At 34.6% G+C, this 23,913-nt stretch overlaps 1 protein-coding gene and 1 pseudogene across 2 annotated transcripts in view; both read left to right on the plus strand.

The window, feature by feature from the left end:
* Nucleotides 1-23,913, plus strand: part of LOC149794242 (ubiquitin carboxyl-terminal hydrolase 25-like) — a 97,324-nt gene that overhangs the window by 12,322 nt on the left and 61,089 nt on the right. For both annotated transcript variants that reach the window (XM_089968369.1, XM_089968370.1), the window contains 5 exons: nt 1,133-1,217; nt 5,649-5,772; nt 12,674-12,839; nt 17,623-17,700; nt 22,530-22,691. In XM_089968369.1, the coding sequence (XP_089824495.1) occupies nt 1,133-1,217; nt 5,649-5,772; nt 12,674-12,839; nt 17,623-17,700; nt 22,530-22,691 (615 nt within the window). The remainder of the gene's footprint in view (nt 1-1,132; nt 1,218-5,648; nt 5,773-12,673; nt 12,840-17,622; nt 17,701-22,529; nt 22,692-23,913) is intronic.
* LOC149794243 (uncharacterized) lies at nt 8,063-9,922 on the plus strand (annotated as a pseudogene).

The following is a 23,913-nucleotide window of genomic DNA, read 5'->3' on the forward strand; positions in this document are numbered from 1 at the left end:
AATCAAGGTTTGGCAGTGAAACTTGCTTTTTTTCCATTGCTGCCCAATAACTCGACAGTGCTGTATCAAAAGTAATTTTAGTCGCATGTCATGGTCAACCTTTGTCACCTTGCCTGGTTAGATGAGGGGCAAAAATTGCCTGTTGTTAGAGTTTTTACACTTTTTGTTCTGTAGCATAATGCAGTGTATGACAATCTCATTAGCACAAACCATGCAATATTGTTAATGGATTGAAGTGATAATTTGCATATTGTATGTTCATCATTTAAATATGCACATTTCGACACATCTTTGTGTTTCCATGATTTTGTTTTTACAGTTGCCATTTTTCAATTTCAGCTGGATGCAGTGTTGGCAGAAATTTGTGAATACAACTGCTAGATAACATTTTTTAATGCTATGAAACTTACTACAAATTATGCTCATCATCATCATAAGCTGTGCAAGATGATGAATCATATTGCATTTTATTTTCACAGTAGATCTATCTCTGTCATTGTGTATGACTTGGTTGTGGTAGAGGCAGGGATATGTTTATATCAGCATATTGCTCACTGTTCCTCTAGTTTTTGTTGTTGTTTGATTTCAGTGAAATTTCCTCAACAAATATGTCAAATTTGTTTGATAATTGACAGATTTTGTTTTACATATTGTACTGGCTCATCCTTGACTTAGAATATCCCAAGTGAAAACTGCTCTTAGTTATATATGCTGCTATGTTCACAGAATTGTAGATGGTGTCCTTGTAAACAATGATTTGGTTGGTGTTTTTTTAATGTAGTTATTGCCTATGACTTAGCACACTATGATAATATACCCAGTTCCAATATACCAGCCCTGTGTTGGTGGGCAGTTTGAACAATGGCTGCTAGTGATATTTTCTTCTATAATATATGAAATGTGAAAATTTGAACGTGCTCATTGCATTTTAATGTTCTCAGTAATCCTCAGTGTTAATATGTGTACTTTAAATTCTGAGCTATTTTCATTTCAGTACATGTTGAGATGTATTAACATTTTTTGAAATTTAATATTTTTTGGAATGATTTAAATACAGTTTCGTGCTTAAAAAAAAATGTAGATAAAGTGAATCATGTGCTGGCTTTTATAGATGATGTTTCCTTTGTCACAGATGGCAATAACACTACCAGTACAAGAGACAGATACTGTTGATGCTGTAGCAGGGAGTCCAGTGGATAAAAACAAAATGGCCAAAGGTACGTATTTTTGTAGGATGTATGCATTTAAAAAATTCTTTAAGCATTAAGAAGAAAATAACGATAGGATATTTGTTCTTTACATACCATATGTACTTGCTTACAAGTTGAGTCCAACTACAAAGAACATAGATTCTGATCTGTCATAACATAATGCACCTGCAGATCAGGGTCTGTGTTGTTTGTTCTACTGATTACTCCTAACAGGCTTCATAGACCCAGATCTGCCAGCACATTATGTGACAGCAGATTTGAGTCTGTGCAGTTGGACTCAACTTATAAGCTAGTATATACAGTAATAACTTAAGTTGTAAAAATATACCTTGAAAGTTTTAGAGGGCTCGCATTTAAGGTATTGAATAAACCTATTGATATTTGACTGAAAGGTCTAATGTTAAGGTCATTATAGCTTGAAACATATTGTTTAAAAGAACTACTTTTGTTCTTAGTTCCTTGACCAGACTTTGAGAATCTCTCACACTTCATCATTTAGTCAGAGGTCTGACAGCCAGATGTGACAGTTCAACAAGAAATAATGGTTTCTGCACATTAAGTTTAGCTCAAGACCACATGCCTTGACCACAGGTCCTAGTTACAGAAACCATTTGTCAATAATTTCACTAGAATCAACCATACACTCCACAAAATTCATCAATTTTAATTCAACTGGTGATCGACCAGAAAAGCTTATGGGATATCCTGTTATCAGTTTCCATGGTGATAGACCAGAAAAGCTTATGAGAAATCCTGCTGTCAGTCATCCATGATGATAGACCAGAAAAGCTTATGGGATATCCTGCTGTCAGTCATCCATGGTGATAGACCAGAAAAGCTTATGAGATATCCTGCTGTCAGTCATCCATGGTGATAGACCAGAAAAGCTTATGAGATATCCTGCTGTCAGTCATCCATGGTGATAGACCAGAAAAGCTTATGAGATATCCTGCTGTCAGTCATCCATGGTGATAGACCAGAAAAGCTTATGAGATATCCTGCTGTCAGTCATCCATGGTGATAGACCAGAAAAGCTTATGAGATATCCTGCTGTCAGTCATCCATGGTGATAGACCAGAAAAGCTTATGAGATATCCTGCTGTTAGTCATCCATGGTGATAGACCAGAAAAGCTTATGAGAAATCCTGCTGTCAGTCATCCATGGTGATAGACCAGAAAAGCTTATGAGATATCCTGCTGTCAGTCATCCATGGTGATAGACCAGAAGAACTTATGGTTTATCATGTCAGTTATTCATCCAATAGCACTAGCATGTTTTTGCTACAGGTGCTTCTCATAAACTGCATGTTGATTGCCATGATATTTTAAACACATGTTCATTCCATGGTCTAGATCATAGTAAACAAAAATTGTGCTGCCAGGACATCCAGTATGGTCACCAAAGACAATCTTGAAACTTTCTTATTTATGCTTCTCATGGGCAGATAGTCATATCAACATTAGGTTTTCCCAATAAGCCTCCTTATTGTCTCTAGTTGGTCCTAAATGAAAATGGTGCTATTGTTGAATCCAGTATGGCAAGCATGGCAACCATCTTGAAAATCTTATTATGCTACTCTTGCTGGATGTATGGTCATTTTTAAGATATGTTTCATTACAAGATTTCTATCTAGTTGTTTTAAAATCAGAACAGTGCTGATCTGATATCCATTATGGCCACCAATATCAGCCATCTTGAAAATCTTATTGGTGCTTGTCCAAAACAGAATGTCATTGACATATGCATTTCACCAAAAGATATGTGATGTCTAATTGGTCCCAAATGAAAGTTGTGCTGATCTGACATTCTGTATGGCCACCTTGGAAGCCATCTTGAAATTCTTGTTATGGCTGCTCTTCTTACTTTCCATATTGACTTGGCATTTTTATCAAAAGACTTCTTATGATATCAAGCTGTCTTAATTAAAACTGGCGCCAATCTTACATCCCATTTGTCAGCCACCTTGTTATTGCTATTCCTACTGAATGGATGGTCATATTGGCATGGGGTTTCCCAGAAACCTTTTTATGATGTCAGCTTGGCCCTGAAATGTTGTGAGTATGATATTCATTATGGTGAGCATCATGTTAAATGTTAAATGAGCATCAGTCCTTTCAATGGACTCTTGTTACTTGAAATGACCATGCCATCAGTATACTTCTATATCATTGACTTGTTGACTCATTCTAGAAAATGTCACACATAACAGCAAATTGAGCCTTCTTCAGGGCAGTAAGTTTGGACAGTCTGAGAGTCTAAGTTTTGGTAATTTGGCTGGAGTAATGGCAAATTGAAAAGAGAGCCTGTTTAAATTTACTTGTATGTTCTGTTTATTGAACACGTTTTGTTCTACATAATAATGTTCCTTGTTCCCTGCATTATGGCTGCTACAGTAGCTGTCTTGAAAATTTTATTAGTACTCTTGCTGAAAGTCATGTTAATATTGGGTTTTCAGCACAAGATTTTGTACGACTGTTATAAATGAAAATGGTGCTAGTCTGACATACAGTATGGCCACATTGCAGCCATCTTGAAAATCTTCTTATTCCTAAATAAAATGTCATATCAACATGGTATTTGCACTATAAGACTAAATGTGATATCTAGTTGGTCCTGAATTAAAATGGTGCTGAACTGATATCGCTGCCACAATGAACATGTTGAAGATCTTGTCACAAATTCTCCTACTTGGATGTTTATATCAACGTATGGTTTTCACCAAAAGTCTTCTAATGGTGTCTAGTTTGTTCTGAATGAAAATGGTGACTATTATATGTCCAGTATGACAGCCAGAGGGATCAATTTGAAAATCTTTTTGTTCAAGAATATCAGCAGTTAAAAACATGAAGTGGTCTAATCTTGAACCTTGAGTCCTTGAATTTTTTTTTAAAACAGTAAATCATCAGTCACTTCAGGTCTTTTTTTCCTTATTTGTTATTAAATTTTTAAGAAATTTTCCAGACTTTAGGTTAGTACCAAGACAATATACCATAAAAACTTGTATTTACGATGAGTCTTACTGCAAACTACATGATGTAGATGCTAATGAGACAGGTTGGCACATTGTACATTATGTAGATACTAATGAGACAGGTTGGCACATTGTACATGATGTAGATGCTAATGAGACAGGTTGGCACATTGTACATGATGTAGATGCTAATGAGACAGGTTGGCACATTGTACATGATGTAGATGCTAATGAGACAGGTTGGCACATTGTACATGATGTAGATGCTAATGAGACAGGTTGGCACATTGTACATGATGTAGATGCTAATGAGACAGGTTGGCACATTGTACATGATGTTCAAGTTTATGTTGACTCGCTATTCCTTGTTAAACTTTCAAAACTAAGTGTACTAGATTTGTTGTTGAATATCCTTCATTTCAGCTGTACTTTCATGTGACAGCAAAGTTAAGAAACATTCAGTGTATTGATTGTATGGTGGAAATGCTGCCTGGTTATAGTTTTTACTGGTAATTGTAAGAAATACAACAAAGACCAAAACTTTAAAACCTGAGCTTAAGAAAGAGAATACAGATTTGCATTTTTCATATTTTAACACCAATAAAAAAGGATACCTTATGATACTTTCCTCAGTTTTGCCCTCCAGCCCATCAACTTTTTGTAATTGCACCCTTTTTCAACTTTTACTTGGGGGCATTGTCCAAATTTTGCTTAATCCTTGCTACAACTATGTTGTTCAATCAAATTTTCTTTGGTGCATTCTGGCATCAAGACCTTTCAAATCTTTTCTAATGGTATTGAATTGATCTCTAGTTAAATGTGATTGCCATTGCTAGACCTTGAAAATAACATGTAACTTGCACCAGAAAATGTCTAGCAGAATTGTACATAAATTTGAATCTTAAGGATCAAGTCCATTGATGTTAACTTTTGTACAAATGGTGGCAATATGCCATCAAGTATGACCACTGATACCAACAATATGAAAAACTTTAGAACAGTCAGAACGGGTGTAAAGAATTTCACCAAGCTAAAGCAAAATGCTTCTTGGAATCAAGAACTTTAGTTCTATTGAAATGATACTTATCTGTTATATAAATGGCCAAAATTATTAAATACAGACAAATAACTTTGAACTGAAGCCATTAAAAAAATTGTGATGAAATATGACAGAGCATTGTGGCATCATTGGTTTGTAGCTTGCACAAATGAACAAAAGTGAATCTACTATCAAATTTTTGCCACAGTTACTGTAGTAAAATTGGATAAGGATTGAAACAATTTGTCCCCTTGAACAAAACAAAACAAAACAAAATATCACCAGATTTGACAGAAAGCATCAAACCAACTAACCAAGATCAATTGGCCTTTGGTAATAAGGGCAGTGTCATTCAGGTGAGGTCACAAAAGTGCTTGGGTCTCTTATTTTTCTGGCATTTTAGATTTTTAAAAACTTTTGTTTTAGGTGCTATTGATCTGACAAATGACAGTGAAAATGATGACATTCAGAAGGCAATAGCTGCCAGTCTGCAGGACACACAGGGTATCCTTGGTGGACAAATCTCAAAGGAAGAGCAGGATATTAGCAGGTAGTACAGGAAGTCATTTTTGTTTTGCAAATGCAGCATTGTATATTGCAGAATTTTCTCTTCATTTCAGATGAAATTTACAAAACAATTTGATTCATTTATATTTTTACAAGCATTGGTGACAAAGGATTGAAATTATTTGAGTTTGTCAATTTCATTTAAATTAACACATGTGTAAGATTTTATTTATTATGTGACAACAAAAAAATACTTTATTTGACAGATTTGCAGATTATAGTTCTGAAATGACTTTGAAATTTAATTGGATCTTTTTGATTACCCATTTGCCTTACATCATTTGTGATATTATTTAGTGTTGTTATACAGGCCTTGTATGGAACAGTTATGAGTATAATAGCATGAATAACACCTGGGTGTAATAACCTGTATAGTAGTCAGAATGGGTAAAATAACCAGAATAACATGGTCATTATGGATATAATAGCATGAATAACACCTGGGTGTAACAACCTGAATAGTAGTCAGAATGGGTAAAATAAATAACCAGAATAACATGGTCATTATGGATATAATAGCATGAATAACACCTGGGTGTAATAACCTGAATAGTAGTCAGAATGGGTAAAATAACCAGAATAACGTGGTCATTATGGATATAATAGCATGAATAACACCTGGGTGTAACAACCTGAATAGTAGTCAGAATGGGTAAAATAACCAGAATAACATGGTCATTATGGATATAATAGCATGAATAACACCTGGGTGTAATAACCTGAATAGTTTTCAGAATGGGTAAAATAACCAGAATAACATGGTCATTATGGATATAATAGCATGAATAACACCTGGGTGTAATAACCTGAATAGTAGTCAGAATGGGTAAAATAACCAGAATAACATGGTCATTATGGATATAATAGCATGAATAACACCTGGGTGTAACAACCTGAATAGTAGTCAGAATGGGTAAAATAACCAGAATAACATGGTCATTATGGATATAATAGCATGAATAACACCTGGGTGTAACAACCTGAATAGTAGTCAGAATGGGTAAAATAACCAGAATAACATGGTCATTATGGATATAATAGCATGAATAACACCTGGGTGTAATAACCTGAATAGTAGTCAGAATGGGTAAAATAACCAGAATAGCATGGTCATTATGGATATAATAGCATGAATAACACCTGGGTGTAATAACCTGAATAGTAGTCAGAATGGGTAAAATAACCAGAATAACATGGTCATTATGGATATAATAGCATGAATAACACCTGGGTGTAACAACCTGAATAGTAGTCAGAATGGGTAAAATAACCAGAATAACATGGTCATTATGGATATAATAGCATGAATAACACCTGGGTGTAATAACCTGAATAGTAGTCAGAATGGGTAAAATAACCAGAATAATATGGTCATTATGGATATAATAGCATGAATAACACCTGGGTGTAATAACCTGAATAGTTTTCAGAATGGGTAAAATAGCCAGAATAACATGGTCATTATGGATATAATAGCATGAATAACACCTGGGTGTAATAACCTGTATAGTAGTCAGAATGGGTAAAATAACCAGAATAACATGGTCATTATGGATATAATAGCATGAATAACACCTGGGTGTAATAACCTGAATAGTTTTCAGAATGGGTAAAATAACCAGAATAACATGGTCATTATGAATATAATAGCATGAATAACACCTGGGTGTAATAACCTGAATAGTAGTCAGAATGGGTAAAATAACAAGAATAACATGGTCATTATGGATATAATAGCATGAGTAACACATAGGTGTAATAAGCTGTGTACTATTAGTACACATGGGTTTAACCTGAATAAAACAGCCATCGTTTGTATGATAGCCTGAAAAACAGTCATGGGTATAATAGCCGGAAAAACAGTCCTGGGTATAATAGCTAGAATAACAGTCATCATGGGTATAATAGCCAGAATAACATTCATCATGGGTATAATAGCTAGAATAACAGTCACCATGGGTATAATAGCCAGAATAACAGTCACGGGTATAATAGCCTTAAAAGCAGTCATGTGTGTAATAGCCAGAATAACAGTCATCATGGGTATAATAGCCAGAATAACAGTCAGCATGGGTATAATAGCCAGAATAACAGACATCATGTTTATAATAGCTAGAATAACAGTCGTCATGGGTATAATAGCCAGAATAACAGTCATCATGGGTATAATAGCCAGAATAAGTCATCATGGGTATAATAGCCAGAATAACAGTCATCATGGGTATAATAGCCAGAATAAGTCATCATGGGTATAATAGCCAGAATAAGTCATCATGGGTATAATAGCCAGAATAACAGCCATCATGGGTATAGCTAGAATAACAGTCATCATGGGTATAATAGCCAGAATAACAGTCATCATGGGTATAATAGCCAGAATAACAGTCATCATGGGTATAATAGCCAGAATAACAGCCATCATGGGTATAATAGCCTGGAAAACAGTCATGGGTATAATAGCCTGAAAAATAGTCCTGGATATAATAGCCAGAATAACAGCCATCATGGGTATAATAGCCTGAAAAACAGTCCTGGGTATAATAGCCAGAATAACAGCCATCATAGGTATAATAGCTTGAAAAACAGTCATGGGTATAATAGCCTGAAAAACAGTCATGGCTATAATAGCATGAAAAACAGTCATGGCTATAATAGCCAGAATAACAACCATCATGGGTATAATAGCCTGAAAAACAGTCATGGCTATAATAGTCAGAATAACAGTCATCATGGGTATAATAACCTGAAAAACAGTTATGGGTATAATAGCCAGAATAACAGCCATCGTGGGTATAATAGCCTGAAAAATAGTCATGGCTATAATAGCCTGAAAAAAAGTCATGGGTATAATAGTCTGAAAAACTAAGTCATTATGATTATAATAGGCTAAAAAACAGTTAAGGGTATAATAGCCAGAATAACAGCCATCATGGGTATAATAGCCTGAAAAACAGTCATGGCTATAATAGCCTGAAAAACTAAGTCATTATGACTATAATAGACTCGATTAATAATCAAATTGGTCACTGTTCTGTAAAAAATGTAAACAAAAGAGATTACACATAAAAAATCAATATTCATCGTCTTCGTGAACTTCAGCGACTTAACAAAAGAAAAACATCAAGCTATACAACATGGAATGTGCCTGTTGCAAACACATTGAGGAAGTAGAATTGTGACGAAAAGACCTTGAGGAACTTAAGAGCAGCATCAACTGCTCACCGAAAAAATGGAAATGGAAAAGACTCAAAAAGTAACTGCTCAAAAATCAAACAGTAAGCTCAGAAGCAAAATGTATCTATTGAAACAGTCTGTATCTGAAATGAAATATGATAACACAATGAAAAATATGACATCAGAAAAAGAGACAATTTGAAACTAGCTACATTGACTCGTAAGTTATCAGCAAAAGACCTAATGGTGTGCGAGTTACAGGATAAAATTTCAGACTTATGGGAAATGAAAGTCAAATCAAAACAAAACATACAGATGGAACTTACAGCGATAAACTAAGGCTGTGTGATCCATCTGGCAGGTCTGGAAGTTGCCATGGAGAAAGCGGCACCCATCATTGAAGTTGTATCAGAAATACTGTTTGGAAAAAGTTTGACAAAAAGGGGTTACCAAACAGCACAATGGTGCAAACAATAATAGACAAAGGACATTCATTGCAAAGGCATACATTGCTGAAAAAACAGACAATTGTGAAAATTGAGGACTTAATCAGGATGGGACTACCAGGCATAAATAGAAAATAATTGACACAGCAGTAACACTAGATAACTGAGATTGCCAGTCTGGGATTTACCCACGTTTCAAGAGAAACGGCCAAAATCATCACAGACGTTACAAAAAGTCTTCTCATTGAAGTAGGCGATGTATGAAGCAAATCATTCAGAAAACAACCTAATGAGGATTTTATTGTTAATTCCCTTGCTAAGTTTGCATTCACAATGAGTGATTGCGCTTGTAATGAGAAGCTGGCTGACAAACTTTTAAATGAGTGGAGGGATGACATGTTAAAAAGTTGTGAGAATGTCATTGACAAACAGTCTGTTAAAAACTTTCATTGTGTGGCCCATGTCTTTTTGGGTTTTCATAGATATATATGTAATGACATTAAAAAATACTGAAAAAATCTTTGGTAGACGAGTATGGCCCATTAGGACAAGTTGCTTGCCGATCTTTAAATTCTGGTCCAAGGCCAGTACCATCATTGAGTGAGTTGTCCATACGACATCAGACATTTTTGGGCCAGCTGGCAACCACCTTGGACTGTGCGATCAATGGGAAGCCTACTGTACTGAAAAAGGTATTTAGTTTATTGATCAGAGTTTGAGAAAAGTTTTCATTTTAGACTATAATCCGCAGTCCACTGTGATCATATTATGCATAAGGGTACCACAAAACTTTGAGTTGCAGTGCATTTACTTTTTTTTCTTCTAACTCGGTCATTAGAATGTTGAATATATTATAAACTGATTGAAGTTGATGAACTTTGGTTGGGAGAGGTGTATGGCATTGTGATTGAGCAATGCTTCTATGAAGTGACAAAATCTATCAAGATTGACAGAAAATTACTGAATCAAGTTATTACTTCTATGTGCAAGTCAGTGGTAGAAGCTATTCAAATACAACTCTCTGATTTCTTGCCTGGTGTGCAGTACAGCAAAGCAGCTGATCCAAAGACAGTGATGAGGACACAGTTCATGCAAGTGACCAATCTTGGCTGTGAACCACTTTGGTGACCTTGATAGCAGTCAGAAGCATAGACCAAATGCCTCCTTGCAGCACCACTCCTCCATTCATCTACTCAAGAGAAACCGTCTCAAACTGAAAAAGTAGTATGACTCCCACAGAAAAAGAGTCATTGTGGAAGAATGCACACTGTGGTGGAAAAGGCTTGCGTCTTAAACATAAAGAACACTAGAAACGTGTGTGCAATGAAATATCGGACCAAATGAGTGAACCACCACCAAAGAAGGGAAAACAAAATCCAAATGACACTGATGAACTCTACGAAAGTGAAATAGATGAACTCAATACAGTATGTCAACAGTTGCCTGTTCCAGACCAGCTTGAGGAAAATGATTATGTTATCGTAGCATACCAGGATGCTTGGTACCCTGGATGTGTTCATGAAATTAAAAGCAACAATAATAATAATTTGATAGTTAAATTCATGGCACTATTTAGGAAAGCGGGCATTTTTATATGGCCCAGCAGAGACAATGTTCAGGAAGTTAAGCCTGAATTTGTCATAGTGACTAGAATGCTTCCAGAATGTATAAATTCTGGACGTCAGTGGGCATTCTCAGAGCATAGAAAATTTGATGAACTGTTTACAGTGTATGCCAATGTTTCTTCTGAATTAAATGACTTGTTATGAAATATATTGTCCATTATCTAAATTGTCTGGTAGAAGAAAAATAAAGATTTTAACCCATTTTTTTTCCCCCTCCATTGAAATCTAGTGGACGTAGTTTAATCTACTGTATATAGTTGAATTCTACAGGAACAATGCTATAAGACTGCCATGTTTCAAAGGGATATCTTGTTTAGATCAAAAGTTATGATGGAAATACTTATTTTATTAAACATGTCGGGTTTGCAACTTAAATGAATTAAACATGCATTTATATAAGGCAAATATTCACTGAAAAGACAGTTTTTGCCATTATTCAAATGGTCATAACTTCTGAACTAATCGACATATTTCAAAATATAAAACTGTTCTGAACGGGCCTGAATGAATTCTATAAGAATCAGTCATTAAGTAAAATTATGAAGACTTTGTGATTTTGACTGGGGTTGCTAGTTAAATAACTTTCCCCAACAAAACACAAAAGAGAATGAAAGAAAATAAACTCTTTATATCAAGCAAACAGAAGTAGGACTTTATGCATGGAGATGCATTTATGCACTTAAACATTCAACATGGATTCTTAAAAAAAGGTGTAACACACAATTTACTTTTTGCAAGTTTTATAAACTTTAAATATATCTGTCAAAATTGATTACCAGAACATAAACATATCTAATATGAGATATTACTTGTTGTAAGGAATCCTTGAAAAAAATTGGATTTCAGTCAATGCATATCATCATTTGGTTTTCGAAACACAAGTTCCTCTCATTTTGCACAATGCTGTTTGTAGTGCACCCATCACTAATAGTGGATTATTGCTTAGCATTCAGAAATAAATTTTCATTTTGAATTTGGAAGATATCACCAAATAAATTTAGTAGTACTGTATTATGAACTTTCCACAAAATTATATCTTGTCTGAGGAATAATGCAGCCATTCCGTCTTTTTTTTTTATAACCTGCTTTATTCGGAAGAGAGACATAATCATATTTCCAATGTTGACATTGTTGATAGGGTAGTTAGGGTTTGTTTTTCATTTACCTAACAGTGCCAGATGTTGATTTGCAGCCCATAGTTATGTCCTATGGTTGTCTTTTGATTACCTCATGTACAAAGCATGGCAAGACATTGGTATCACATTTCTGGCAGCGATGGCATCATGGATGACACTAAGCTCCCATGTTTTGTGTTTGTGTATTCCCTTTTGATACTATGCATATCTTTTCATGTTTTGTGTTTGTGTATTCCCTTTTGATACTATGCATGTCTTTTCATGTTTTGTGTTGTGTATTCCCTTTTGATACTATGCATATCTTTTCATGTTTTGTGTTTGTGTATTCCCTTTTGATACTATGCATATCTTTTCATGTTTTGTGTTTGTGTATTCCCTTTTGATACTATGCATATCTTTTCATGTTTTGTGTTTGTGTATTCCCTTTTGATACTATGCATATCTTTTCATGTTTTGTGTTTGTGTATTCCCTTCTGATACTATGCATATCTTTTCATGTTTAGGGTTCTGGAGCAGAGCCTGATAGAAAGTAAAGCAGGCACAAAGAGGAAGCGGGGTGACATCTGGTTTGTGGACCCCCTCAACCCACATGAAAGAAAGCGGCAGGATGGGTGGCCTGTTGGTCTGAAAAATGTGGGAAACACTTGCTGGTTTAGTGCTGTCATACAGGTAACAGTTTAAATGTATACACAGTCTTTTTGTTCATTTTGTTTGTTATAAAAAATTTTTAATTCATTCCCACACATTTTAATAAGCATCAGCAATCTTGTGATATCCTCTTTCTCTCAAGCTATGAATCTTTGCACTAATATCTATTCATCTCTCTGTCTATAATGTTTTCCTATACATTCTAATATGATCAAGCTGATCATTGCAATATACTTGATTCCATGGCAACCAAATGTCAGAGTATCTTGTTGTATATAAGATGTTCAAAAATTTTGGGTTGCAACATAATCATGAAGATGTTTCAACAGATATCAGTTCAAGTTTATTTGATATCCGCAATAACATCTGACATTAGTTAACTCATTTTTGCAAAGCAATTAATTTTTTTAGATGTTTCTTACATATTATTTCAAAAAACCTCATGGTTACTGGATCAAGTTGTTGTTTTAGTAATGCTTTAAAATTTAGAAATCCATCTAAATTGCATTGGCACAAACATACATTTCTATCTGTCCTTAAGACTTGTATGATGGTATTAAAGAAACATCTCTTCCATAAAAGCTTCAGTACCGGAAATAGCTAACTTCCAATCACTCTTATGGGACTGCTCTGGTTGCCTAAGTGGTTGAACATCTGCCCAAGATGCAGGAGGCTGCTGGTTCAAACCCCAGCCCAGTCATACCAAAGACATAAAAATGGTACTAACAACTGCCTTGCTTGACGCTCAGCATTAAAAGGCTAGTGTTAGGACTGGTTGGCCTGGTGTCAGGATAATGTGGCTGGGTGGGACATCATGTTTCATGTCTGAGATATGATGCCTTAGTGCTGGACATGATTTTAACTTATTTTAAATTCTGGTAGTAATTCACTTGCCATTTTCCAGACATGAACCAACTGTAGATATAAGTCAGTAGGGAAAATCAATGTACATTTTAGTGCAGCTTATTGTAATTGTGGCATATCATATGTAGATTACAATTATTATTCTCCGATTATGCCTTTTTTCTTCTCACTTGGATCACACTTGCACCTCTCTCTAGCAGATGGCAGGTTTACCTTATTGACTGACATGAACTATCCAGTTTTGCTATGATGGTTTTCTGTTGAGGGCACCATGTTCCATTATAACAGATTTCTGCTCATTGGACATCAATCTTTTTTCTTGAAACCAGTCTTTTTTAACTTTCTTCATAAGGACATCTTCAGGATCCCATTAGGAAATTGATATCACATCTGAAGCATACTGAATCAGTTTGAAGATAGAGATTTCTCTTGCTCTTAAAGCTCAAAAAAATGGGGACCTTATTTCTGCACAGGTTCTGTTTTCCTGTAATTGTTGTGTTATTAGTTTATGTTAGACCAAAACAATGCATGTTTCTGGTTGGCTGATCATCTCTGTTTCTCCCTGCCAACCTTAGCACCTTTTTTCTCTTATGGTAAAAAAAAAATTAAATTAAAAAAAAAATTCCCATTATTGATTTGTGCACCAAATTGAACTGGTTTTGCCCAGTTTATCATGTTATTTATGTATACTAATCATTATAATATGTATAACAATGTAAAACCAGTGCAGTAGGAAACATATTATTTTTTTGCCTTGTAAGAAATTAACTCTTTAGGTTAGGACAGTCACCACAAACACAGAATTGGAATTAAACTCCTCCCTAACCAACTTCATTCAAACTGTATGATAGAGATCTGATGCAACATTTTCCAGCATTTACCTCAGAGACCATTCCGCCAAAAGATCTCAGTTTGACTTAGTGGGATTTATATCAGAAGTGCATCAGGTTACCTTCCCACGTCTCTCAGCAGCTTCATACTGATACTGGTTTCTCTACTTAAACCGAATTTGTTGGACCGAAATGTTTTCTGTATCTATTCTGACCATGGCTCATATATCACACAATACAAGAACATGTTAAGAGACTGGAGCCAGGGCCAGTTCAGATATAAGGGGATGTTACTCTCTCCACATCTTACTTATTCTCCTAACATATTTTGATTTGGTAATCTATTTGAAGAGCTGTATTTTGTTGAACCAGCAATGGTTGAAGTTTGACATTGCGATCATTAGCAAATGAGGTCTACTTCCTTTTGAATCCAGCCTCCTCATTTTTTGTGTGTCTATGTATTAAGCTATGTAGTCAGAGGGAAGTAACTCTTAACATTATCTCTCCTTGTCCCCACTCAGAGTTGGAGTGTTTACCAGTTTAAATTTCTCTTGAGACTGGCAGCTATTGTTGAATGTACTTCCTGCATCACTTGAAATTTATCAAGTTTTGAAATCATCTGTCAGCAAAGTATTGTGATTTAGACAGTTATATTGCAGTTACTTTTTTTGTTGTTGCTGTTGTTAAATTCCATCATATTTCTCTGGTCATTGTGGACTTATTCTTTGAATGTTAAGTTGTGTCTGTCAGCTGTATTTACCCTTTTCTTTATTCATTTGAATAGCAGACAGTGTGTTTCATTCATTCATTTGGATTCGTGGTGGTTTCTCTTTGTGGGTTTTATGTATTGTGTGCATTCTGGCCCCTGTATTGTTTCATTGGAAAGCAGCTTAGAAATGCAAGAAGTACAAGTGTTTCAGAGTAGCTAAAGACACCCAAAAGACATGCCTGGTATGCACAAAATGTTCATAGTCAAATCAATGCAGTGTCTGCAATGTGTTGTCTGAAGGATGTGGTCCCGGTCTTCAGACACTAACATATTTTGAATCCTTGGTAAGCATCATGGGGGGTTCCCTGTGATGGCACCCTCACCTACCTATAATGAAGATTTTCCATACAGCACCAAGGGCTGCTGTCACCAATGACAGAAAAGACTGCTGTATTGAACCCTGTTTAGTTATATTAGAATTTCAGATGTCTTGCTTTATCCAACAAGCACCATGTGAAATTTTTGCATTTGGAGATTTTGCTTTGAGACTGTTGCCCCATCTGTTTACAGACAAGTTGGAGAATATAAGGGAACATATTTTCCTCATTTGGGAGCCCAACGGGCATAAGTCTCCATGCATACCTATACATGGTCTTAGTGTCTGAAAGACGAAGCACATGGGGTGACAGTCTGGCTTTGCTAACCATTATCATTTTTAAGAATTGTATTAATCATCCTATGCGATCCCAATTCAAGACAACTCCATCCAGCCAGCTGGCCCATCTATGGGTTTGTTGATTGGATACCAATGGTGTCAGACTCTCCAACTGATTTCTGGTTGAGAGCTCAGTCTGTATTGACCACATACATTTTTCCAATCACCTGGTCACTCCATCTGGCCAGCCACCAGCTGTTCTGTTGCAGTATGACTTGGTGACCTTTCATACCAGCCACTTATTGGTCCTGAATGCCAGCACCACACAGGGACTAGCTGTTGACCTAAATAAGCTCAGACAGAGTAATAGAAGTCAAAGGTTCATAATTTAGTTAGTAATACCAGTACAGCTTTAGGTCTAGCAAAATAAATATGCAATCAGCTTCAATCTCACTGACATGTATTTTCATATTCCCATGTACCCACTGCCATCATATTTTTATTCACTGATTCAGCTGTTTTACCCTGGAACAAGTTATGATCTAAAAGTGATCAGGAAAAAAATCATCTGATCTCTCCGGGATCATTTTGTCAAAAAGGGGTAAAACTGCAAAAATTGGGGAATGCACTTTGGTGCTATCTGAGTTATATGGAAAGTGTATGCGGCAAATGAAGTCCCTTGTTGCCTTTTGAAGTAGGAAAGAGAGACGTAACCTTTAAGTAGTTCCCAGAACCAAGTACACTTCTTGAAGGTCCCAGCTTTTGAAATTCTAACTATTTTGAGGAGTCATTCAAGCATAACATTTCCATTATAACCATTGAGGAGTCAGTTGGCTGACATGTACAGTCAACTTTCTCAATAATATGATGACACAAAGATGAGAGTTGAACCTCACTGTGCATTTTAGGAATCCCCATATTCTGTTCATGATTGCACAACCTTCATTATGGGCATGTGTTTAGAACTATTGCTGGATTTGCCCAGGAAGCTTCTGTCAGTAAATCAACACTGACTAAATGATAATGGAGTTCACACTCTTACAGTTTTACTACTGTCCCATTAGGAGAAAAGTAGGTCTAATTTGCATGGTACCACTTGGAAGATGATGCAAATAGAAGTTGGATGCTCTTGCATTTTCTCCTTCTCTTACATGTTCTCCTAAGTTTAATGTGATTTGTTAACATATTCGATATCTAAAGGAATAGTCTTTCTCTTTTTATTTATGTTTCTCCAAGAATATTTACCTAATCACTTTACTGTTAAACCCTCAAACCATCCCTACAAATGCAAGCATCTTGTGGTGGTTTTGTTCAAGTTTAAACTAGTAAATATCTGTTGTATTGGAGGGTGGGCACTAAATGGGGGGTGGTGGTAATTTTTAAGAGTTGTTTTTCTTTTTCTCAGTGATGGACAAAAAGACAAGTTGTTTCATTTTCAGGAAAACTGGATTTTGAGTTTATTTCTTAACTTTAATGTAACCAAAAAAGACTTTTCGGATAACATTATTTACCAAAAGCTTTCCTTTTCTTCAGCATTACTCATGTTGAATAAAGCAGTGTTATATTTAAATTTGAGAAAAAGCATTTTTCATAAACTATTTATTTTGTCTTTTGTATGCAAAAGTTTTATGGGCCTGTTTGCTTCTTAGATACATGAGTTTGATGAACAGTTTGTATAAATCTCACTGTGTATATTAATCTTCTTGACAATAATAAAATCTGACTTTTTAAAAAATGTCTTCACAGAGCCTTTTTCACCTTCGGCGTTTCAAGCAACTGGTGTTGAATTACAGACCACCAAAACACCTCCAGGGAAATGCTGAGGTAAATGTCATACCGAAGATTAAATTCTTTTTTTGTTGTCATAACTGCATACATAGGTGTGTGTCTGTAGCTGAATGTTATTTTCTGCTTAAGAAGCAATTTTTTTCTGTACAATTTGTGCCCAAGGCTGCTGATACATGGAAGCTAAGTAGTGGTTCCTGTTCATTGAATAAAAGTAATTGTCCAGCACCTTAGACAAACATTTCACTGGTAATGTAAAATTGTATAAAGTTACATACAATGAATTTAATTAAAATTTTGATATTTATCAGGGTGTTGTAGTGGAATCTTAGGCAAAGTAATTTATCCCTCATGTCTAAAGAAAGTGAATTAATTGAAAAATAGGGAGAATTAAATTGACCAAGTTTTTAATGAGAAAATACAACTTATGTTCTAGAGTTTTGCAAATTATATAGTATTAAAATACAGAAAATACATAATCCTTTATGAGAATATCAAAATCTATCTGAAAAACTGCTGCTTAACTTCATTAACAGCGTTTATTCAGTAATCTTGGAAATAGGTAACTGTTTGTGAAAATAGGTGATCAAAACTCATCCACCAGCAGTTTCATTTGATGTATTGGACAAATTGATAAATTCATTAATCTTTGCATAGTTTTTAGTCCCAAAACTTGAATAAAGATACAGTATTAGGGGTTCATTTATTTCAGCGGCATCAATTTTCATAGTTTTGTATTTAATAAGAAGATTGTGAATTTTGAATTGAAGGATTTGCCTGTCAGAGTTTGTTTAAAGGTATTTAATTTTGTTGATTAGCCTTTACAAACTCACAAAATAAAGAATACACAAAAGAATGAAAATGTGGTTGCTTGAATGGTGATTAAAACAAAACAATACTACAGCAGGTATGAGAACAAATCAAAACACATGCCAAGATGAATCACATGCACTGAGTGTTCAACATTAAACACCACTGACAAAGCTATCAGCACCAAACGTGTTGGTTATTGAAGCATGTCAGTATGATATTGAACTTAAACCATTGTCCGTTCAGTTGGACCATTAGTATGTTCCAACAGTTATGGCATTAACACAGGATCTTAATGGGGTAAAATTAAAGTTCTGTGGATAATGTCATCATTCAATTTGTGAACCAAACATATTACCAACATCACCTTAGTCAGCACAATCAGTCGACTACAATCTTTAATGTGTACAAAACCATCTAATTGTGAAGGTACTAGGAAAACTGAAAGACAAAAAGATTTACTTCGTGTGTCTGCCTTGTATATGGTCAGACTCCAGCCATTTGACTTGGCAGTAAACAAATACTACAAAGATAAACTGAAATTGCAGTTCTGCTGATATGCAGACTACTTTCGTTTTTGAAGGTCAGTGATAAAAGTGCATCCATCTTTATCAGTGACATTTTCCTCTTCCCTCATGGCAACTATGTGAAACTGAAAACAATGTAAGCTAATTCACACTAATTAGATAACTATTGCCCGTGAGGAAAGATCCGAGAGATCTGCTCTAATTCTTTAATATTGGGACTATTTATAATGTTTTTGTCACAAAAATGTTTGTGTGTGCCATGAGACTTGATTGACAATATTTATTCAGTGGTTTTGTCTGAAAATTATTGAAGTGTGCCTTTTAGCATGGTGCTTTAATTAGTGTACATACCGAGTAATTAGTGCTGTAATTAGTTTATACATTGTATTTTTTTCTTTATTTAATTAGTATTGTTCTGTAATTAGAGTATATACATTGTATTTAATTTATACTAATTAAATACAATTTATTTATACTGATTTTGTTTCAGACATTAGTTACATATCTTTTTGCTTTGGATTAAAATGTATATGAAGTGAGATGAATTTTCAAGAGGATTAACATTGTGCCAGGAACGTTTGCTACCAGTAGTTAGATGTTTACATTTTGAATTTTATCTATACATCATGTAGATTATTCATTCAGGTGGATCACATCTGTTATGAAATCTTAAATTATGGAGAATGGCAATAAATAAAGGAAGGTGAATCATTTTATGCACATATTTTTGACAGCAGTCTCACCTGATAATAGAATGATGTAAATAAACAGTAAATCTTAATTTTTGCAGATCATTACGTAATTTGTTCACTTTATGTTTTATACTCGTATTTTCACTCAATCTTCAATGATCTCACAACATGTTGGTGAAATCACAATTTCAGGATCATTTACTTTTAAAAAATGTATAAAAAGTTTTAGAATAAAAGAAGCAAATGTTAAAAAAAGTAGCATTTTATTTAATTACAGTAATCAACATGAATTTACAAATAACAGAGCCTTTTTGATTGCTAGGGGTATAATACTGAGAAACAGGGTGAGGGGATGTAAGGACTTTCTTAATGAGTTCTTTGTGGCTCATTTTTCAGTGGTCTTTAAGTTAGTGGTTCTGGTCAACCATACAATCTATACAAATTAGCACCACAGGAGAAGTAGTGAAACTACAGTATTTATTTGGTTTTATGGTTGAAACTTCCTGAGATTTCACCTACTTCCAGGAATTTAAAATGTGGTTGGCAGTAAAATCATAAGTCATTGCATATTTGAGGGTACAAGAAACTGCTAAATTAGCATAAAAATATATAATGCATGTTTCTTTTTTTTTAAGGTAGGTTTTGTAACTGAAAACTATACAAGATTCACCTTTTCAGGAGAACATAACTGGGTTGGAGAAAGGTAGATACTGATTCATGGAGGCAAAGTAAAGTTTGATTTCCCGGCATGTTGAAACAAAATTGTATGGACCATGCCAACTATTTCCATACATGTCAGCCATTACAATTTTGGCATAATAAATTATTCTTTTTTCCAACCAATTAATCTTATGCTTGTCTGTATATCAACTATGCTTTTCTGGTATATTAAAAATAAAAAAAATGAAGCAATAAAAAGTTGTGTTTGTCATTTATGTTATCATTTTTTTGATTCCACACATAAGAAATTTAGAGTATTCTAGAAGAAAGACTGCTGTGTAAGAATAGCATAAGAGCTAATATGTCCATTATAGATCTATCTACATGTACTTTTTATATTTTTGATTTATAGCAACTTTATATAGATCTATCTACAAGTACTTTTTATATAGCAACTGTATATAGATCTATCTACATGTACATTTTATATTTTCGATTTATAGCAACTGTATGTGACCATTTCCAAGAAAACAGATGGATTTCTTTAATTTGAAACTTTGACTCACAGGTTCATTAAATCCATGGTCAAGTTAGTTAGCAGACCAGTCTGTACTTTTAATGAAAATGGCACCAGATATTGAGCAAAATGGGCGTTTATGGGTTGATTTGTGGATGAAAATTCTTTGAGCAGATGGATTCTTTTTAAACTTCAAAACATGTCTGATCAGAAGAAGAATAAATCAACACTGCTTTGCCAATTTGTGAAGAAGAATATTAAAGTAATGCAATACAGCACTCTGAGCACTTCATCATGCCGATTGCAGAATTTGCGAACTTCACGATCATTCTGTAAAAGTTAGACATGTAAACTGGTTGAATATAAGTTTAGTAAGTTTTTAGTTTGTGTTTTGATTCTATTCGACATGGATTTTGCCATTTTTTCCAAGTATTTTGACCTGCAGATCCAGGTTTGTAATAAAAATAAATGTACATTTTTCAGTGTTGTGCAGTTATAGCATGTAACATATTTGCTATGATGTCATAGCCTCAGTGAAGTAGGGGTACTAATTGTAGTGCTAGTAATATATATATATATATATATATATATATATATATATATATATATATATATATATATATATATATATATATATATATATATATATATATATATATATATATGTATGTATGTATGAAGAATACAAATCATATGGTGCATAACAGACCTTTAAAGTGCACTGGATCCAGCAAGGGATCACGTGTGTCAGGGATTGATTAAGATAAATGCAATAAACTGACAATGAACAACAGTGCAAAACTAGTATCTATCTATATATACATACACACACATACATACATTACACTTATTATGCTCAGATTATGCCTTTTTGTACTTACATTAGCAAAAATTATGCTTATATATCACTCGGGGTTGACATATATGTATTTCAGCAACATTGCAACTTATCATGACTTTCATTATCTCCAAATTAAACAGCCCATCATGAAAATGATTGAATGCTAAATTTGTTGCAAACATGTATTTTTGTTGCCAGATCATATTGCCAATGGCAAAATTGGCAGCTGGTTACATGAAGCCTTGAAGAAAATCCTGTCTATTCAAATGGGAGGACTACACTTGATTACAGTGGGTATCCCACTGCAGGCTTAACTGCTGGAATCCTGATTTCCAAAGATACCAGCGTGCTTAGCTGGGTGACCACCTTCAGCCCACTTTATCACAAATGTCAACCAAGTTGTGTTATTAGGAAAAAATGAGTCAGACTCAAAATATATCTGATCAGATGTGCATGACTGCTTTGTGCACTCCTTAGCGGTAAAATTAAAAGAAGCCAGCAATCATATGGTGGCTTGATTTAATGCTGATGACCACTTTACAATACCAAAGTGATTCAGTAATTAATTTACACACTGTCTTGAGATGATAGGTGTACCTTTATCATCAACTTGAACAAACTCACAACTCACCGTGTTTACGGAACTGTTTCATCTCAAGATTTGGAGCTTGTCAGCTTTTTTTTGCTGCCTGCTGACAACGCTTCATTTAATTCACATGGTGACTTGGATAATCAAATTTTTTTTCTTCAATCATATAACATGCATGATTGTTCTCTTCACAAATGAAGTCCTTATACAATATGTTGTGTAATTCTTTTAGGAAAGAAGAAATCTCCGCTTTATGCAAGAACTGCGACACTTATTTGCATTGATGGTGGGATCCCAGAAGAAGTATGTTGATCCCTCCCGAGCTGTGGACATCTTAAAAGAGGCATTTTCATCCTCCTCAATAACCGTGACTGGAACCTCTGACAGCCAACAGGTAACTGACATCTGCAGCATCTTCTTTGTGTCTGTTAAATACTGATAAATGCTTGATATATTTATTGTGATGCTGAATGTTGTTCCCAGATGACTGGGCATGGCACTAACTGCCCTCCAAGACATTGGTTATGTTGCTTCACAATTGATTATCCATGTGATTTTAAAACAAGTTTTAGATGATTTCTTGAATTTATATGCCACTGAGATCTGGCCATCTAACTTTTGTGTTGTGTGTATTTTAGTGTGTATCTGGGTGTCTCTGGACTTGTTACTTTGTAGCCTCTTAATCTGTTTCTCTTTATATTTGTAATATACATGTGATGCTTGTTATATGCCAATTCGATTTGTGCACTTTCATTTTATAATTAATAAATAATATTTAATTTGCGTCACTTTGCTCTTTTTACACCATCACTGGCATCATCATCATATGCAGTGATTCACTTGCACTTCTCTTGGGTCGGTGGTTCTTTCTGAGATTTTCCCAGTTTCTTCCTCCACTATTAATACTGGCTGCCATGTATAGCCTATCGTGTGCTGAAAAATGGCTTTAAACCCTACAACAACAACGTCTTGAAACTGATGTTATGACTGGAGTATTTATGACATTGTTTACATGAGGCTTATGTACATATTATATATATTAATTTGTTTGAAAATTATTTGTAAGTAATCAGTACTTGAACACATAGAGCTAGAATTTGCCCATGGGAAAATTACTTTTGATTTACATCATAACCTAAAGAATGCATCTATGGCATAAATTGAGTGTTACCTGTAATAGCATCACTTACTCTTCTTTGTCATTGTACTACTCCTACACCAGGTTTATTCCCCTAATTGGTGATGTATGTTCAGTTACTATAATGGGGGGGATACATGTTAAAGTTTATTTCATCATTAGTTACATAAAGCCTTTCCAATTTTTATCATGTTTGAGATATAGCATCATGACATACATCCCTTCTCTCAATGCCAATGTTGCCACTGGTTTCTGTCCCTCGTGGGATCATGGAATCAAGAATTATAACGAAGATACATGTTTTTGCCTAAGTTTTGTTAATCACTGTTATTTCCATAAACCATTACTCAATTACATCATATTAGGAGTATAATGTCATTAGATTCACACATTCTTTTAGTACCATTCCTGAGGTTACGAGATCAAGACACATTTTTTCATCACTTAAATTTCCATAAGCACATGGTAAGTTTACTTC

This window comes from Sinohyriopsis cumingii, chromosome 8 (genome assembly GCF_028554795.1).
Source record: "Sinohyriopsis cumingii isolate HCF-2022 chromosome 8, ASM2855479v2, whole genome shotgun sequence".
In the NCBI taxonomy this organism is placed as follows: domain Eukaryota; kingdom Metazoa; phylum Mollusca; class Bivalvia; order Unionida; family Unionidae; genus Sinohyriopsis; species Sinohyriopsis cumingii.